Genomic DNA, 19,084 nt, shown 5'->3' on the forward strand with positions numbered 1-19,084 from the left:
TTTGGTTCATACTGTAAATTGTTTAATGAAAACAAGTGACTTTTCTTTAAGAAAAATAGAGTTGAATTGAGGATATTTTCATTGAGTACAAACTTATAACATTTGTACATATAAACAACCAATGCAGGTAAGTGCACATCACCATATTCATCCCATTATGGGCCCTTCAACAGTGATTTTTATTCTCAAATGAATTTTGGAATCACTTTTACAAAATATTTAAATTAAATGCATAGATGATCCATTTCTAATACATTGTGAAACAGTTTCATTTGTCAGAACAAAATCAGTTAAAATACTGAACTAAAATATAGATTTTATGTGCCAACTAAAACTTATGCCTAACAATACAATTACAATGACTTTTGAAGCACCATACCTACTGTGTGATTCTTCATATTGATTTTAAAGCAAATAAGAATTGAACAAAGAAGTGTAATGACAAAGGCAGTACTGTTCGGTCCACATGTATGTACAGGGAAGTGTAGCAGTAACACTGATTCCAGAGGGTTGTGTGTGTTGTATTTTTAGTGCCCGGCAAACTTCAGGCCACAAGAGTCTGGCCCTACAGCTCTCAGAGCCGACTGTCTGCTAGTAGTGCCTGTATTAGGCCCAGTTCAGAGAGTACAGATATAACCTAGAAGTGGAGACACCTGTCTGATAGGAGCATTGTGGCGCTTCATATGGTCTCTGTAGTGCTTGAACATGAAGAGCATTTCACTCCCCTTCACCACTAACCTGGGAAGGAATAGAACAAAATGTATATTTGCTTTACAAAACAGAGTTGTCACATTACTATGCAAATGCTTTTTGTGTACGATAGAAAAACTGTTGACCAAGTTCATGTTTCAAAACATTCTCTCCCTTTTGATATAAAGCTGTGCTCTATTCATTAGGTGTACCGTAGCTCATTTTCAAACATGCATTATGATACATTACAAGCTCAAAACATGTTTCAACAAATTACAATTATGATAAGTGGATATTTGCATGACAATTAATCGTTACCCCAAATGTAATAATGGTCATAGCCCCGTTTGACAAATTCAGTGAACAGAAACTCCCACGTACGCTACTCACTGTCGTCATCGGAGTCGAAGCTGAAGAGGGAGGAGCAGGTATTTTGGGAGAGATGTTTCTCCAGTTCCTCTGTGCTAGTGAAGGAGGAGAAACACTTGGAGCAGCGCTGTCTTTGAGGGGCCTCCTTCTCAGCCACCACCTCCTTCCCCACCACACTCCTCTTTACCGCAGCCTTACTCTTTTTGCCAGGCCCGCAGGAAGTGACCTCACTGGGCTTCCTGCGCTTGCGCATGCTGAGGGCTGCCTCGGTCAGGTATGTAGAGGGGGGCGGGCGGATGAGGGGAGCTTTGGCCAGTGGTAGGTAGGAAGGATCCTCTTGTTTGAAGGTCTTGTGTTCCGCGATAACCGGTTCCTCTCCGCCAGGCACCACCTGAGCCAAACTGACGATATTGTCCACGTCCCTCATGGTCATTGGCTCAGTGATGTTTTGGAGGATTCTGGGATGGGGGTGTGTGGATGTGGTGGTTTGGGATGGGGGTGTGGGAGTGGTGGCAGGGACGGCTGTCTCGGGGGCTTTGTCTTTCTTATCCTTTTCATCATGGCCGTTGATGAGTTTCAGTGTGCAATGATTAGGAGGTGTGGTGACAGCACCATGAACAGTGCCTGGAGTCTCCATTGGGCCGTCATAGTCGTTACCGTTGGTGTCTGACTCCGGAGTCTGCCCCTCCTCTTTGGATGCGCTCTGCTCCTCTGTCGGCTCGTCATTAGGCTGGCCCTGGATGTAATGCCTCCACTCATGGTCGTGGAGAGAGGGGAGACGGGAGAAGATCAGCCCACAGCCGGAATACCCACAGGGGGCCTGGAGAGGCAGGTGCGTATCCATGTGCTCCCAGAGTAAGTGGGTTCTGTAGAAGCGCTGGCCACAGTTCAGGTGGAGACACACCTGTTTCAGAGGAGCATCATGGATCTTCATGTGTTCTAGGAAGTGCTGGTGGTTCCACAGGTACCTGGAACAGAAAAGAATAGAGACATAAGCAACACCATTTTCAACAAGCTACGGCCTGTTTTACCGGCTCAACCATCTATGGGCTGGTTCCCCAGCCTAATCATGGAGAGCAGTAGATTTGGTGTTCTCACTGGCTTCTGCAAGTCGTGTCTCAGGCCTGGCCTGAAGAACACCTCAAGGTTGAAATGTTGTTTTGATAGAAATAATTTGACAGCAGTGTGTCCCTCTTTTCACCTGTTACAGTGAAGGCACTTCTCATGAGGATCAGAGCGCCTGCTTTTGGGAGTAGGCGTTTCCCTCTGCCCCCTCCACCCGTGCACTGTCACATCCTGGCTCTTCGCCCTCTGTTTCCAGGGGGCCTCGCCCTCAGGGCTCAGCTCTGTGGTAGCGCCCTGCTCCAGCTCGTCTTTAGACTGGGGCTGGGTATAGTGCCTCCACTCGTGGTCGTGGAGAGAGGGGAGGGTAAAGAAGATCTCCCTACAGCCGGAGTACCCACAGGGGGCCTGGAGAGGGCGGTGGGTGTCTATGTGGTCTTTGAGCTCCTGGGCAGTCTTGAAGCGTTGGTCACAGTTTGTGTGGAGACATGCATGTTTTAGAGGAGCATCGTGGAGCTTCATGTGGTCTCTGTAGTGCTCAATCACCAACAAGAGCCTGGGGCACAACAACAAAAAAGATGGAGACATAAGTGACACCATAGTAAAGTTGGAACCCCCGCCCCACCTAGATACATTTTGGTCTAGTTGGAGCCTACACATTTTTCTGCGCCTTTGCATCTGACCTGGGAAATAATCTGTGGGGAAAGACCCTTCTTACCTCTGGCAGATCTGGCACTTCCCCTTCCCCCACTGGAAGGTCTTGTCCAGGACGGCTGCATCCTCCATGTGGTAGGTGACAGCGTGTCTCAGCAGCGACGGGCCGATTTTCATAAAGATGCTGTCACAGCCCTCTGAAGGACACAGGTGGTACTGCTTCTGCTTCCCCTCCTCCTCTCCTCCCTCGCTCTCCTTGTCCTCTCCTCCCTCTGTCTCCTTCCCAGGCACCACCTCTCTCACTATCACCACTTTGTCTTTCACAGTTACCTGTTCATCAGTCACTTCCACAGACTTCAGGTTGTCCATGTCCATTTTACACTTCTGGTTCTGGGTCTTTCTGATCAGGTTTCTCAGGTTCTGGATGATTCTACTCTGCTTGCTCACCACCGGCTTGGCTTTAACACGTTTGGGTTTAGGAGGCTGGTCCATCGAAGTCGAGGGCTCAGTCACGTTCTCAACAGGTTTCGCTTCGTTCTCTGAAGCTTGATTAATATTCTTTGAGGGATATGTCTCCCCATTGACAGTGGGTTTGACCTTAATGTTGGCTGTGGAAGTTCTCAGTTCCTCTATGTGCTCTAGAACGTGTTCCCTGGCGCGGTTGTACCTTTGGAAGTGTTTGCCGCAAAAGACACAGCTGAGCCGGGTCTTTCTCAGCTTCAGGTGGGCCAGGGTGTGTCTCACCACGTTGCCTCCCTTGAAGAGTTTCTGGCAGTGGCTGCAGTGGAAGCGCAGGTGTTTGGAGCGTACTGGAGCCTTGCCTGGCTTGGTCTGTTCACCCTGCAGGTGCAGAAACAAGCTGTTATGCTGTCAAAGTGGAGAGGTGATATTCAGAGAACCGGGTGTACTAGATAACCACTAAAAAACTCTGGAGGAAGGTTAAAAATACATTATAGATGAACATTATAGATGAATGAATCACTAGACTTTTTTCTCTCCAGATAACACTAACCTGAGTGTTTGAGTCTGGTCCCGCCTCTGTCACTGTGAATTCACTTTCTCTAGAAAGTAGTTCCTTAGCAGCTGTCCCTTTGGAAAGTTTGGCGTAGATGTGGAACAGTTTCAGTGGACACTCCTCCATCTCCAAGGCTGGACCATCCAACTCTGGGTCAGTCTGCTCACTGGGACCTTCTAAAACCTTCACGTCTGAAGGCTCTACTTCTAAAGGCTCTACTTCTAAAGGCTCTATGTCAGAAGGCTCTACTACTGAACGTTTGGAGTCTAAAGGCTTTGCATCTGAAGGGTCTACCTCTGAAGGCTCCACTTCTAAAGGTTCCACTTTTAAAGTCTCCACCACTGAAGTCTCCACCCCCGAAGTCTCCACCGCCGAAGTCCCCACCGCCGAAGTCCCCACCGCCGAAGTCTCCACGTCTGACTCTGGTTTATACTTAAACGGTCTCTCACCATATACACCATTAAGCAGTCCCATGTTAACATATTTCTCAGACTCACTGTGCTGTTGTTTAATACGAACACTGGGTTCTAGATGACTCTCTACCACTTCCCGGTCAACAGGCACTTCATTTTCAGGGAAGGACAGCTCCATGCCAGATATAGTCCGACGGTAAGGTCTCTTACTCTCCCTTCCCTGCCTCATCTCTCTCTTATTTTCCTTTTCATGCCCCCTCTCTTTCCCCTCCCCTCCCTGTCTCTTATCCTCTCCTCTCATTCCCTCCCGTCGCTTCTCCCTCATTCCCCCTGGGGATATGTTCTCCGTCTGTCTGGTCATCTCCAGGAGCAGCCATCTTGGTTTCCTGCTGCGTCTCTTCAGGATCTTGTTCTTCACATGTCTGGCCAGGTATTCTCTCTGCCGATTGGACGGTAGCTTGGTGGAGCTTTCAGAACTGAGATTGTGAATGAGGGAGTACTTAATGTCTGGGTCGTCAGCATACTCAATATCTGACCTACACTTTCTTCTCCTCCACCTCCTCTTCCTCCTCCTCCTCCTCACAGGGAAGTCCTCTGTCTGTGACTCAGGAGCATCCCCATTCAATACCTCTTCGGGTTCCTGACCTACAGTGTCAGAGCTCTCTAGTGCTGTGTTAGTGTGTGGGTGGAGGTGGGAGGCATCTGTGTGTATTCTGCATGTCTCCTCCTCCATCCAGTAGCTTGGTATCCACTCCTCCTCCACCTGCTCCAACTCCTCTTCCTCCTTCAGCTCATTTAGAGCATCCCTCGTGGCCTTGTCAGTCATCAGCTCCAGACAGTGGGTTCTCAGGGTCAGCAGATTCCAGAACTCTGGGTCAAAGAACAGACCTTCCTTCAGCACCTGGACCAGGACAGAGTTTTCAATTCTAAGTATTACATTACTATTACAACATGTATCCTCAATGAGGAAATCCAACATTTTCTTACATAGAAAAAAAATACATAGCCCAATGGGCTTTCAAATGCCATACTGTACAATGAAATACACGTTTGACAAACGTACTCCCCGGTGCCCGTCTCTGACCTGTAGGATATAGAAGCGGATGTTGGTTCTGACATGGGTGTGCTGGGGGTGTGGCTCCTCATCGGGGTATGTGTAGAGCAGATACATGGTCTTGTAGGCCTCCATGCTACGTTCCAGACAGAACACCAGCAGGGCACAGAGGCGACATACCTCCAGGTCCCTGGGGAGCAGGAAGGCGATGGTCTTACACAGTAGACAGCGTGTTACAGGGTCAGACTGGAGGTCTGTCTGTAACGCTGTAGCACAAAGCTCCACACACAATGGCACTCCCTCACTACCCATCTGGCAAAGAAATAGGAACAAAGTTTTACATTTAATTATGTAAATAGCAGAACAAAGTTGATTTCTAAGTCAGGGTAAACTAAGCAAACAAGAGTGTCAGATTTGTTGGTGGTTGGCTGTACACCCACCTCTGCTGTGATGACTTTGATGAAGGGGAAGATGGCGCTGGCGTTGATGGCGGAGAGCATCAGCTGGCGACACTCAGACAGGAATCCCTGCTTAGAGGGATGGGCCCTGAGGTACAGTCTGCTCCACAAGAACACCAGATCCCTGTATGAACGCAACATTCTATTATGTTACAGTACTGTATTATTACTGACCAGATTTAGTACAGTCGTGGCCAAAAGTTGAGAATGAAACAAATATTAATTTTCACAAAGTCTGCTGCCTCAGTTTGTATGATGGCAATTTGCATATACTCCAGAATGTTATGAAGAGTGATCAGATGAATTGCAATTAATTGCAAAGTCCCTCTTTGCCATGCAAATGAACTGAATCCCCAAAAAACATTTCCACTGCATTTCAGCCCTGCCACAAAAGGACCAGCTGACATCATGTCAGTGATTCTCTCAATAACACAGGTGTGAGTGTTGACGAGGACAAGGCTGGAGATCACTCTGTCATGCTGATTGAGTTTGAATAACAGACTGGAAGCTTCAAAAGGAGGGTGATGCTTGGAATCACTGTTCTTCCTCTGTCAAACATGGTTACCTGCAAGGAAACACGTGCCTTCATCATTGCTTTGCACAAAAAGGGCTTCACAGGCAAGGATATTGCTGCCAGTAAGATTGCACCTAAATCAACCATTTATCGAAACATCAAGAACTTCAAGGAGAGCGGTTCAATTGTTGTGAAGAAGGCTTCAGGGCGCCCAAGAAGGTCCAGCAAGCGCCAGGACCGTCTCCTAAAGTTGATTCAGCTGCGGGATCAGGGCACCACCAGTACAGAGCTTGCTCAGGAATGGCAGCAGGCAGATGTGAGTGCATCTGCACACACAGTGAGGCGAATACTTTTGGAGGATGGCCTGGTGTCAAGAAGGGCAGCAAAGAAGCCACTTCTCTACAGGAAAAACATCAGGGACAGACTGATATTCTGCAAAAGGTACAGGGATTGGACTGCTGAGGACTGGGGGTAAAGTAATTTTCTCTGATGAATCCCCTTTCCGATTGTATGGGGCATCCGGAAAAAAGCTTGTCCAGAGAAAACAAGGTGAGCGCTACCATCAGTCCTGTGTGCCAACAGTAAAGCATCCTGAGACCATTTATATGTGGGGTTGCTTCTCAGAACACAGCCGTGAATAAAGAATGGTACCACCACATCCTCCGAGAGCAACTTCTACCAACCATCCAGGAACAGTTTGGTGACAAACAATGCCTTTTCCAGCATGATGGAGCACATTGCCATAAGGCAAAAGTGATAACTACGTGGCTTGGGGAACAAAACAATGATATTTTGGGTCCATGGCCAGGAAACTCCCCAGACCTGAATCCCATTGAGAACTTGTGGTCAATCCTCAAGAGGCGGGTGGACAAACAAAAGCCCACAAATTCTGATAAACTCCAAGCATTGATTATGCAAGAATGGGCTGCCATCAGTCAGGATGTGGCCCAGAAGTTAATTGACAGCATGCCAGGGTGGATTGCAGAGGTCTTGAAAAAGAAGGGTCAACACTGCAAATATTGACTCTTTGCATAAACTTCATGTAATTGTCAATAAAAGCTTATGAAATGCTTGTAATAATAACACTTATGAAATGCTTGTAATAATACTTCAGTATTCCATAGTAACATCTGACAAAAATATCTAAAGACACTTAAGCAGCAAACTTTGTGGAAATTAATATTTGTGTCATTCTCAAAACTTTTGGCCACGACTGTACATGAAGTATACATCACAGTGTTACTGACTAGATGTAGTACATGAAGTATATATATCACAGTGTTACTGACCAGATGTAGTACATGAAGTATATATACCACAGTGTTACTGACCATATGTAGTACATATATCACAGTGTTACTGACCAGATGTAGTACATGAAGTATATATATCAGTGTTACTGACCAGATGTAGTACATAAAATATATATATCACCGTGTTACTGACCAGATGTAGTACATAAAGTATATATATCACAGTGTTACTGACCAGATGTAGTACATGAAGTATATATATCAGTGTTACTGACCAGATGTAGTACATAAAGTATATATATCACAGTGTTACTGACCAGATGTAGTACATGAAGTATATATATCACAGTGTTACTGACCAGATGTAGTACATGTCTCCGTTGTGTAGCCGTTGGCTGAGGAAGGCTTTGCACAGAGACAGCAGCAGCTCATCTTTCTCCTGGCTCTCTGCATTACAGATTATCTCTACTGCGTCTCTGCCATCTATCTCAGCCATCTGAGGGTGGAAACAAAACCATGAGTCCATGCTGATGATGCTCATTGTCCATCAACCTACTCTGATTAGAGAGACTGTCTTAAGATAGAGTGAAAGGTAGTTATAGATGGTTGCTGTACCTCCTTGTGCAGGTGTTGATGTAGTGAAGCCTTGCACAGGCATGTGAGGTAGGCCTGGTGGAAGAACAGGTGCCTCCACACCTCTGGGTGCTCCAGGCAGCACTTAGACAGGGCCATGGCCTCCTGCACGCGCTCATAGGCCTGCAGGTACCGCACACGCAGCTCAAAGAACATTGGCTTCTCTGAGCTCAAATACTTCTCCACTTTAACAGGGAGAGAGAGTGGGAGAAGGAATAGTGGAAAAAAGGAATAGGAGGAGAGGAGATAAAAGACCATAAGAAATGCATAGGAACCTCACAAACAAAAAAACAAACAGAGAATGTATATGTACCTTCTGTCTGTGTGAGGGCTGTGTCTTTCAGGATGGATTGCAGAGCGGGTCTCTCCCAGGGACCGCCATCTTTGATGATCTGCCTCACCTGCAGCAGGTACACGTTCCTGTGTCTCAGCAGGCGGCGATGACAGGCCTACAGAGGAGTAATAAAAAAATAAAAGATAGTCACACACTCTATATATAAACTCCCAGTAATTTATTGGGTAAATCACCAACGTTTCGGCATCACTGTGCCTTCTTCAGGGTCAAAGAGGAGGAAATGGGACTCACATTAACACTGTTTACATGGATCATCATGATGATTGAACTCAGTGAGAATAAAAACATGACACTTTTTTGCCTCACCTGAAAAGAGGCTAATATGTCCCTCAGAGGGGCCTCTAGGAACTCCTCTTTCCCGAAGAACAACATCAGCTCAAAGAAGCTCCTGAAAATTACATTTACACACACACACACACACACACACACATAGTGCATTTGGAAAGTATTCAGACCAATTCCCCTTTTCCACATTTTGTTATGTTACAGCATTATTCTAAATTTGATTAAATACATTTTTTTACTCAATCTACACTCAATACCCCATAATGACAAAGCGAAAACAGGTTTTTAGACATTTTTCCAAATTAATTGCATTTAAAAAAAAATACTTTATTTACATAAGTATTCAGACCCTTTGCTATGAGACTCGAAATTGAGTTCAGGTGCATCCTATTTCCATTGATCATCCTTGAGATGTTTCTACAACTTGATTGGAGTCCACCTCTGGTCAATTTAAATGATTGGACATGATTTGGAAAGGCACACACCTGTCTATATAAAGTCCCACAGTTGACAGTGCATGGCAGAGCAAAAACCAAGCCATCAGGTCGAAGGAATTGTCCATAGATCAACTCTACCATAAATGCCTGATTGGTGGAGTGCTACAGAGATGGTTGTGCTTCTGGAACTATATATACACACACAGTATCAGTCAAAAGTTTAGACACACCTACTCATTCCTGGGTTTTCTATATTTTGACTATTTTCTACAATGTAGAATAATAGTGAAGACATCAAAACTATGAAATAACACATATGGAATCATGTCGTAAACAAAACAAAAAAGTCTAACAAATCAAAATATTTTTATATTTGTGATTCTTCAAAAAGTCACCCTTTGCCTTGATGACAGCTTTGCACACTCTTGGCATTCTCTCAACCAGCTTCATGAGGTAGTCACCTGGAATGCATTTTAATTAACAGTTGTGCCTTGTTAAAAGTTCATTTGTGGAATTTCTTTCCTTCTTAATGCGTTTGAGCCAATCAGTTGTGTTGTGACATGGGATGGGTGGTATAGAGAAGATAGCCCTATTTGGTAAAAGACCGAAGTCCATATTGTCAAGAACAACTCAAATAAGCAAAGAGAAACAACAGTCCATTATTACATTAAGACATGAAGATCAGTCAATCTGGAAAATATCAAGAACTTTTAAAGTTTCTTCAAGTGCAGTCGCAAAAACCATCAAGCACTATGACAAAACTGGCTCTCATGAGGACCGCCACAGGAAAGGAAGACCCAGAGTTACCTCTGCTGCAGAAGATAAGTTCATTAGAGTAACCAGCACCAGAAATTGCAGCCCAAATAAATGCTTCACAGAGTTAAGTAACAGACACATCTCAAATATATGTATATATATATGTATATATATATATATATATGTATGTGTATATATATGTATATATTGAAATATATATAAATATATATATATATATATATATATATATATATATATATATATATGTATATACATATATACATACATACATACATATATACATATATATATATATTCATATAGAACAGGGCTCCGGGCAGCCGAGCGGAAATGGAGGAAAACTCGCCTCCCTGCGGACCTGGCATCCTTTCACTCCCTCCTCTCTACATTTTCCTCCTCTCTCTCTGCTGCTAAAGCCACTTTCTACCACTCTAAATTCCAAGCATCTGCCTCTAACCCTAGGAAGCTCTTTGCCACCTTCTCCTCCCTCCTGAATCCTCCCCCCCTCCTCCCTCTCTGCAGATGACTTCGTCAACCATTTTGAAAAGAAGGTCGACGACATCCGATCCTCGTTTGCTAAGTCAAACGACACCGCTGGTTCTGCTCACACTGCCCTACCCTGTGCTCTGACCTTTCTCCCTCTCTCTCCAGATGAAATCTCGCGTCTTGTGACGGCCGGCCGCCCAACAACCTGCCCGCTTGACCCTATCCCCTCCTCTCTTCTCCAGACCATTTCCGGAGACCTTCTCCCTTACCTCACCTCGCTCATCAACTCATCCCTGACCGCTGGCTACGTCCCTTCCGTCTTCAAGAGAGCGAGAGTTGCACCCCTTCTGAAAAAACCTACACTCGATCCCTCCGATGTCAACAACTACAGACCAGTATCCCTTCTTTCTTTTCTCTCCAAAACTCTTGAACGTGCCGTCCTTGGCCAGCTCTCCCGCTATCTCTCTCAGAATGACCTTCTTGATCCAAATCAGTCAGGTTTCAAGACTAGTCATTCAACTGAGACTGCTCTTCTCTGTATCACGGAGGCGCTCCGCACTGCTAAAGCTAACTCTCTCTCCTCTGCTCTCATCCTTCTAGACCTATCGGCTGCCTTCGATACTATGAACCATCAGATCCTCCTCTCCACCCTCTCCGAGTTGGGCATCTCCGGCGCGGCCCACGCTTGGATTGCGTCCTACCTGACAGGTCGCTCCTACCAGGTGGCGTGGCGAGAATCCGTCTCCACACCACGTGCTCTCACCACTGGTGTCCCCAGGGCTCTGTTCTAGGCCCTCTCCTATTCTCGCTATACACCAAGTCACTTGGCTCTGTCATAACCTCACATGGTCTCTCCTATCATTGCTATGCAGACGACACACAATTAATCTTCTCCTTTCCCCCTTCTGATGACCAGGTGGCGAATCGCATCTCTGCATGTCTGGCAGACATATCAGTGTGGATGACGGATCACCACCTCAAGCTGAACCTCGGCAAGACGGAGCTGCTCTTCCTCCCGGGAAGGACTGCCCGTTCCATGATCTCGCCATCACGGTTGACAACTCCATTGTGTCCTCCTCCCAGAGCGCTAAGAACCTTGGCGTGATCCTGGACAACACCCTGTCGTTCTCAACTAACATCAAGGCGGTGGCCCGTTCCTGTAGGTTCATGCTCTACAACATCCGCAGAGTACGACCCTGCCTCACACAGGAAGCGGCGCAGGTCCTAATCCAGGCACTTGTCATCTCCCGTCTGGATTACTGCAACTCGCTGTTGGCTGGGCTCCCTGCCTGTGCCATTAAACCCCTACAACTCATCCAGAACGCCGCAGCCCGTCTGGTGTTCAACCTTCCCAAGTTCTCTCACGTCACCCCGCTCCTCCGCTCTCTCCACTGGCTTCCAGTTGAAGCTCGCATCCGCTACAAGACCATGGTGCTTGCCTACGGAGCTGTGAGGGGAACGGCACCTCAGTACCTCCAGGCTCTGATCAGGCCCTACACCCAAACAAGGGCACTGCGTTCATCCACCTCTGGCCTGCTCGCCTCCCTACCACTGAGGAAGTACAGTTCCCGCTCAGCCCAGTCAAAACTGTTCGCTGCTCTGGCCCCCCAATGGTGGAACAAACTCCCTCACGACGCCAGGACAGCGGAGTCAATCACCACCTTCCGGAGACACCTGAAACCCCACCTCTTTAAGGAATACCTAGGATAGGATAAAGTAATCCCTCTCACCCCCCTTAAAAGATTTAGATGCACTACTGTTCCACTGGATGTCATAAGGTGAATGCACCAATTTGTAAGTCGCTCTGGATAAGAGCGTCTGCTAAATGACTTAAATGTAAATGTAAATGTATATATACATACACATACATATATACATATATATACATATATATATACATACATATACATATATACATATATATACATATATATATATACATACATATACATATATATATATATATACATATACATATATATATACATATATATATACATATACAGTGCCTTGCGAAAGTATTCGGCCCCCTTGAACTTTGCGACCTTTTGCCACATTTCAGGCTTCAAACATAAAGATATAAAACTGTATTTTTTTGTGAAGAATCAACAACAAGTGGGACACAATCATGAAGTGGAACGACATTTATTGGATATTTCAAACTTTTTTTTTAAATCAAAAACTGAAAAATTGGTCGTGCAAAATTATTCAGCCCCTTTACTTTCAGTGCAGCAAACTCTCTCCAGAAGTTCAGTGAGGATCTCTGAATGATCCAATGTTGACCTAAATGACTAATGATGATAAATACAATCCACCTGTGTGTAATCAAGTCTCCGTATAAATGCACCTGCACTGTGATAGTCTCAGAGGTCCGTTAAAAGCGCAGAGAGCATCATGAAGAACAAGGAACACACCAGGCAGGTCCGAGATACTGTTGTGAAGAAGTTTAAAGCCGGATTTGGATACAAAAATATTTCCCAAGCTTTAAACATCCCAAGGAGCACTGTGCAAGCGATAATATTGAAATGGAAGGAGTATCAGACCACTGCAAATCTACCAAGACCTGGCCGTCCCTCTAAACTTTCAGCTCATACAAGGAGAAGACTGATCAGAGATGCAGCCAAGAGGCCCATGATCACTCTGGATGAATTGCAGAGATCTACAGCTGAGGTGGGAGACTCTGTCCATAGGACAACAATCAGTCGTATATTGCACAAATCTGGCCTTTATGGAAGAGTGGCAAGAAGAAAGCCATTTCTTAAAGATATCCATAAAAAGTGTCGTTTAAAGTTTGCCACAAGCCACCTGGGAGACACACCAAACATGTGGAAGAAGGTGCTCTGGTCAGATGAAACTAAAATTGAACTTTTTGGCAACAATGCAAAACGTTATGTTTGGCGTAAAAGCAACACAGCTCATCAGCCTGAACACACCATCCCCACTGTCAAACATGGTGGTGGCAGCATCATGGTTTGGGCCTGATTTTCTTCAGCAGGGACAGGGAAGATGGTTAAAATTGATGGGAAGATGGATGGAGCCAAATACAGGACCATTCTGGAAGAAAACCTGATGGAGTCTGCAAAAGACCTGAGACTGGGACGGAGATTTGTCTTCCAACAAGACAATGATCCAAAACATAAAGCAAAATCTACAATGGAATGGTTAAAAAATAAACATATCCAGGTGTTAGAATGGCCAAGTCAAAGTCCAGACCTGAATCCAATCGAGAATCTGTGGAAAGAACTGAAAACTGCTGTTCACAAATGCTCTCCATCCAACCTCACTGAGCTCGAGCTGTTTTGCAAGGAGGAATGGGAAAACATTTCAGTCTCTCGATGTGCAAAACTGATAGAGACATACCCCAAGCGACTTAAAGCTGTAATCGTAGCAAAAGGTGGCGCTACAAAGTATTAACTTAAGGGGGCTGAATAATTTTGCACGCCCAATTTTTCAGTTTTTGATTTGTTAAAAAAGTTTGAAATATCCAATAAATGTCGTTCCACTTCATGATTGTGTCCCACTTGTTGTTGATTCTTCACAAAAAAATGCAGTTTTATATCTTTATGTTTGAAGCCTGAAATGTGGCAAAAGGTCGCAAAGTTCAAGGGGGCCGAATACTTTCGCAAGGCACTGTATATATATACACACTTTCAGAGAACAGTCGTGCTGGATAGCGCATTGTAGAAAGAGAATATTCAAGTCAGCTTTCTACAGTGTGGGTCAGCATTACATGATGAAAACCAAACAAGTACTTACAAAGCCAAGCTGCTGAGAGCATAATTGACGTGCTGACAGTCATCGGGGTAGGCAACAGTGGCTCTGGTGAAGCAGGTCAGAGCCGTCCGCAGCACCTTCAGCTGGGGCAGCGGCACCTGCCATCTCCCTGTGTGCACCTCTACCAGCTTTACAGGGAGACAGAGAAACAGGGGCTGTGATTGAGATACACAGGCCAGTGCAGATTATTGGATCGTATGTCATGTGTTGTTGTGGTTTCTGAATTCTGAAATATTAAAACCTTTTTTCAGGTGAGGTATTGTAGAGATCTCAGCATCTCTGCAGTCGAAACTTGTGTAGCTGGCTAGCAATCTAGATTTTAGACCATGTGGCAAGGGAATGCTTCAGAGAAGAGTGCTGCTCATCTGAAATGTTTTACAGTAGCTAGCTCAAATTGGGTTTCATTGCTCGTTAGATGTGCTGGATAGTACCAGCTCAAGACTTACTATAAAATCAAGTGACAGCGCACCTTATTTGTCAATGTTTTTGGCAAGTGGAGTGAGCCAATATATTTTTTGCATGATCCTCTCTTTGACTAGACTACTGACGTTGTGACGCCATGTCCATTTCCTGAAGAATGTGTGTATACGTCATATTTTGGCGAATTTAGTATGCAGGAACTTTTGGCATACTCACTACATCCATACTATGACCAATAAGCATACTATATAATCAGTGCGGGTATTCGAACACAGCTCTAGTTAGTTTCTAGTAATCTCTCCTAGTTCAGTCTTCTTCTTTGGATTTTATATGGCATTTGGCAAGCAACTTTAAATTGCATCAACCAACTGGACTGGAGTGTGGACCTCATTCATCTGTCAATCACCCACGTGGGTATATCCTCCTAAAAACAACTGAGATGGGAGAGGCGGGACTTGCAGCGCAACATGCGTCTAAAATAGAACCAAATTCTATTTTAACGCCTGGTTATGTAAATGCTTGTTGACACACGCGAGCAGTTTGGATGAAATTATTGAATAACAGTGTGCCAATGGACTTATGGTAAGTATGCTTTACTGAGAAAGTGTTGGGATCAGGTACAATTACCCACCCCTAAACGAATATTTATGAGCAATTCCCCCCACCCACAACTTCTCACCTTAATGCATTATTTTATTTTTCTTGGAGGGGCTGAAATTGGGGCTGATCTCAACTACGCGTATCCAGTCGTTGAGATCTGATTCTGCGCAGCGCAAGATGAGACATGCATTTCATCAATCAACCACATTTCTCAAATACTTTGGGGCTAAATTCCAGCAAAACTTGTGAGAAGGGTGCAAGTGCAGCCTGCAGTTCAGAGCGATCCTGCATCTGCAGGAACCCCTCTATACTTATAGTGGTACATGTTTATTAATATAGGACAGGCGGGATTGCTCCAGTGCAGTACGTGATGTTAATGCACAATGATATCAGCCGCAGATAAACTCCACTGAAAAAGGAGAGGGCCCGACAACAGTAGCTAGCCATACACCAATAGGCAGTGTCCTTCACCCCGCCTGTCGGGCAATGTCTTCCCGCAGTTCTGTTAACGACAGCAGGTGATCGGCAGTGTTTTGCCGCGTGTTCTGTTAACGACAGCAGGTGATCGGCAGTGTTTTGCCGCGTGTTCTGTTAACGACAGCAGGTGATCGGCAGGCTGGAACAAAGGACACTGCTAGTTTATCCAGCTAGTCCGGTACACAGCAGGCGGGGGCTACACCGTGTGCTAACTAGCTGTGTGCGCTAGCTAACGAACACATGGTGTCGCTACTTTATTTTATTTATTTATCCGTTATTTTACCAGGTAAGTATTCCCCAGCAACGACCTGGGGAATAGTTACAGGGAGAGGATGGGGATGAGCAATTGTAAACTGGGGATTATTAGGTGTCCGTGATGGTTTGAGGGCCAGATTGGGAATTTAGCCAGGACACCGAGGTTAACACCCCTACTCTTACGATAAGTGCCACGGGATCTTTAATAACCTGAGAGTCAGGACACCGGTTTAACGTCCCATCCGAAAGACGGCACCCTACACAGGGCAGTGAGTGTCCTGGGGCATTGGGATATTTTTTAGACCAGAGGAAAGAGTGCCTCTTACTGGCCCTCCAACACCACTTTCAGCAGCATCTGGTCTCCCATCCAGGAACTGACCAGGACCAACCCTGCTTAGCTTCAGAAACAAGCCAGCAGTGGTACCTAGTTAGCTAGCACACGTTATCGCCCCAGCCTGCTATTCTAGTGGGAGGCGGGTGCTACCGGTAAACAGTGTCCTTCGTCCCCGCCTATCAGGCACTGTTTTCCCAAAGTTCTGTTAAATACGATGAGGGCAATCTAGAACACGGTGTCGCTAACTAACACATACTATCGCGCCAACCTGACGTTCTTGCGGGAGCGACCGGTAGACTGTCCTTCGCCACTGCCTGTTGGGCACTATTTTCCAGCATTTCTGTTCCGCAGGCAGAAGAAAAGGCCACTGTCTACCAGTGTCGATCCCGCTAACTAGCAAGGAGGACTTCGGGAGTCAGGGGATTAAAAACCTCAGATAATACTTTTATTTGTCACATTCAAAAGTGTGAAGATGTGCCCGGGGGAGGGTGGCCTAACTACTTACAAAATGCGTGCTTCCGACGAAGTAAGGTACCTTAACATTTAAGGTCATTTCATAAAATGTGAGGCTCACTAGTTGCTCATTCAACATATTTGCTGCTACTTCAATCAGTCACGTTTTAAAAGACTCCCTTCTTATCTGTTTCCATTCCCTGAGACCAACCAGAAATGATTTATTTATTTATTTTTATAAAACAGCCACACATGTGGACTCTCGTTTCTGCATCACCAAATTTTGCGTCAGGCTACGTGTTTCTATTAGCTCGTTCAGTGCCGCGGGAGCAAGACTGTAGTGGAGCGCTTCTCACAATGGTGCTCATTTAAAGTCAGATCAAAGCTGCTGAATCAATGACAAAACATGTATTTGTACTGCTCTAATTACATTGATAACCAGTTTATAATAGCAATAAGGCACATCTGGGGTTTGTTGGTGGTATATGGCCAATATACCACGGCTAAGGGTTGTATCCAGGCACTCCGTGTTGCAGTACGCTTAAGAATAGCCCTTAGCTGTGGTATATTGGCCATATACCATTGCCTAATTAACACAATCTGCTGTAATTTGTTCACAAAAAAATGAAGCTCTAAATGCATATTCCCATGAAACTGATTTGAGATCAAGTGATTGACATGGAGATGCAATTTGGACGTTTCACGTGAAGAATTGTCATTCATGATTAACAGTGATGGCCCATGTTGAAACTAGGTATGCCTTACTTGGTGTTTGGGGGTATTAAAAAGAGGGCGCTGCCGTTTTTTTATATTTTATTATGCAGGCTACACTGTCCCACAATCATCCTGTTGTCCCCCATATGGGTAGAGTGAGGTGGAGCGATGGGTAACGATGCTTCGTGGGTGACGGTTGTTGATGTGTGCAGAGGGCCCCTGGTTCGCGCCCGGGTATGGGCGAGGGGACGGTGTGAAGTTACATTAGCAATCCTAGGTAGTGTTCGTAAATTCAGAGCGTTGTCAGATTGTCCGTTCATAAATTCAGAACGTTTCGCCACAGATAGAACAACGAGACAGATATTTTACCGGATGTATAAATGTGAAGCATCTGGTTGGTGTTTCCACACACTACCATATATCCTGCCGAGACGAAACCCAGTAGCAGGCAGTGGGAGAAGATGGTAATCTGTAACAAACAGTGGACTGCGTTTTGTAGACTTTACCATTTGCAATATATATATATATATAACATTCTAAATGGTGTTTAGGAGCGCAAGGGCGAATCGAGTTAATACGCACATCAGAGTAAGCGTTCCCTAACGGAAATAAATAAATGCTAGAACGCGCCAATTGGATCCCGCTAGCTCGTTCTTGGCTTTGCCATCTCCTTGCTTGTTCTGCCCACTAGGATGTATTTGCTCCCATTGGAAACGACAGGTCTATCTTTGGTTACGCTCTCCGGAGCGTACACTGGCTGCTGAGGAGTAGGGTTGATCAGAGCGTTCTGGCCTCACAACAACAACAGTCAAGCACCCAAGCTAAATGAGCTTGCTTAACAAGCTACTTCCAGACACAAATGAGAGAACACCTCACTCTAGCCATTTTAATCACCCCCAGCAGAACTGGTTAGGCTGTTTTCATGTTATTTAGAGCGGTGGTGACTGTGCTGCTAGCATGACGTTTACAGTACTGACACCGGTCATATTCAACGGATGTTGCGCGTTCGTAAATTCCTCATTCTTCGAGAGTGTTATGAATTCGGAGTAGATGGCTAGAGTGAATTTACGAACGCACCCATAGTTAGCGTGTAACGTCACATAGTGGTAGCTAAAGTTGGCTAGCTAGCCAAGTCAAAGAGAAATAAAAGCTCTGTGGGGTAACGTTATAGCTAACTAGGCCAGTATGGGTTGACTGAATTTGCGATGAATGCTAGCTAGCTAATTAATGCGATGCTACGTAACGTTAGCAAATCAATTACTTTACTAGCCATCTACAGTAGCTGAACAGCCTTGCTTCGTACTGCAAGCAACTGGCTACTTCGTAGCTAGCAAGCTTGGCGTAAGAACTCGCCTCTCTCCCAACTAAAACCAGGAATTGGCGATTTAGCTTACCTTACAAAACTCGGAGCAATATTCTTTGCTTTGTACTGAACAGTTGTCGTTAGAGTATATGTATAAAGTCTCCAGTTCCAATTCTAGCCTGTCTGTTTCCAAATCACTTTCCCCCTCCGCCATACTGGCTCGTTTACCTTGCACATAAAGGGACTTCTAGCGGATAGGTTGACAAACTACAACAACTAATATCCTGGATCTAGATTGG

At 45.3% G+C, this 19,084-nt stretch overlaps 1 protein-coding gene across 3 annotated transcripts; it reads right to left on the reverse strand.

Annotated features, from left to right (window-relative positions):
* Positions 1–19,026, reverse strand: LOC115111948 (zinc finger protein 654-like). Of its 3 annotated transcripts, none has more exons than XM_029638533.2 (13): positions 18,877–19,026; positions 14,212–14,357; positions 8,777–8,858; positions 8,429–8,564; positions 8,098–8,300; positions 7,842–7,978; positions 5,698–5,839; positions 5,288–5,569; positions 3,788–5,104; positions 2,840–3,615; positions 2,261–2,677; positions 1,081–2,027; positions 1–738 (listed from the first exon to the last, which is right to left on the reverse strand). In XM_029638533.2, the coding sequence occupies exons 1-13, from the start codon at positions 18,997–18,999 to the stop codon at positions 734–736; spliced, it is 4,713 nt and encodes a 1,570-aa protein (XP_029494393.1). In that variant the 5' UTR covers positions 19,000–19,026; the 3' UTR covers positions 1–733. The 3 variants fall into 3 exon arrangements, with proteins under 3 accessions (XP_029494393.1, XP_029494385.1, XP_029494376.1); XM_029638525.2 differs by having other exon boundaries at positions 1,072–2,027; XM_029638516.2 differs by having other exon boundaries at positions 1–2,027.
* Positions 19,027–19,084: the final 58 nt, after the last annotated feature.

This window comes from Oncorhynchus nerka, linkage group LG3 (assembly GCF_034236695.1).
Source record: "Oncorhynchus nerka isolate Pitt River linkage group LG3, Oner_Uvic_2.0, whole genome shotgun sequence".
Taxonomy (NCBI): domain Eukaryota; kingdom Metazoa; phylum Chordata; class Actinopteri; order Salmoniformes; family Salmonidae; genus Oncorhynchus; species Oncorhynchus nerka.

What these genes read in the sequence shown, in the direction of transcription:
- LOC115111948 (XM_029638525.2), bottom strand. Translation starts at nt 18,999, where the DNA reads ATGGCGGAGGGGGAAAGTGATTTGGAAACAGACAGGCTAGAATTGGAA. An exon ending in GCTCTCAGCAGCTTGGCTTT is followed by an intron (nt 8,859 to 14,211) that starts GTAAGTACTTGT and finishes TGTAATTTTCAG; the next exon opens with GAGCTTCTTTGAGCTGATGT. An exon ending in GACCAGACTCAAACACTCAG is followed by an intron (nt 3,616 to 3,787) that starts GTTAGTGTTATC and finishes CTGCACCTGCAG; the next exon opens with GGTGAACAGACCAAGCCAGG.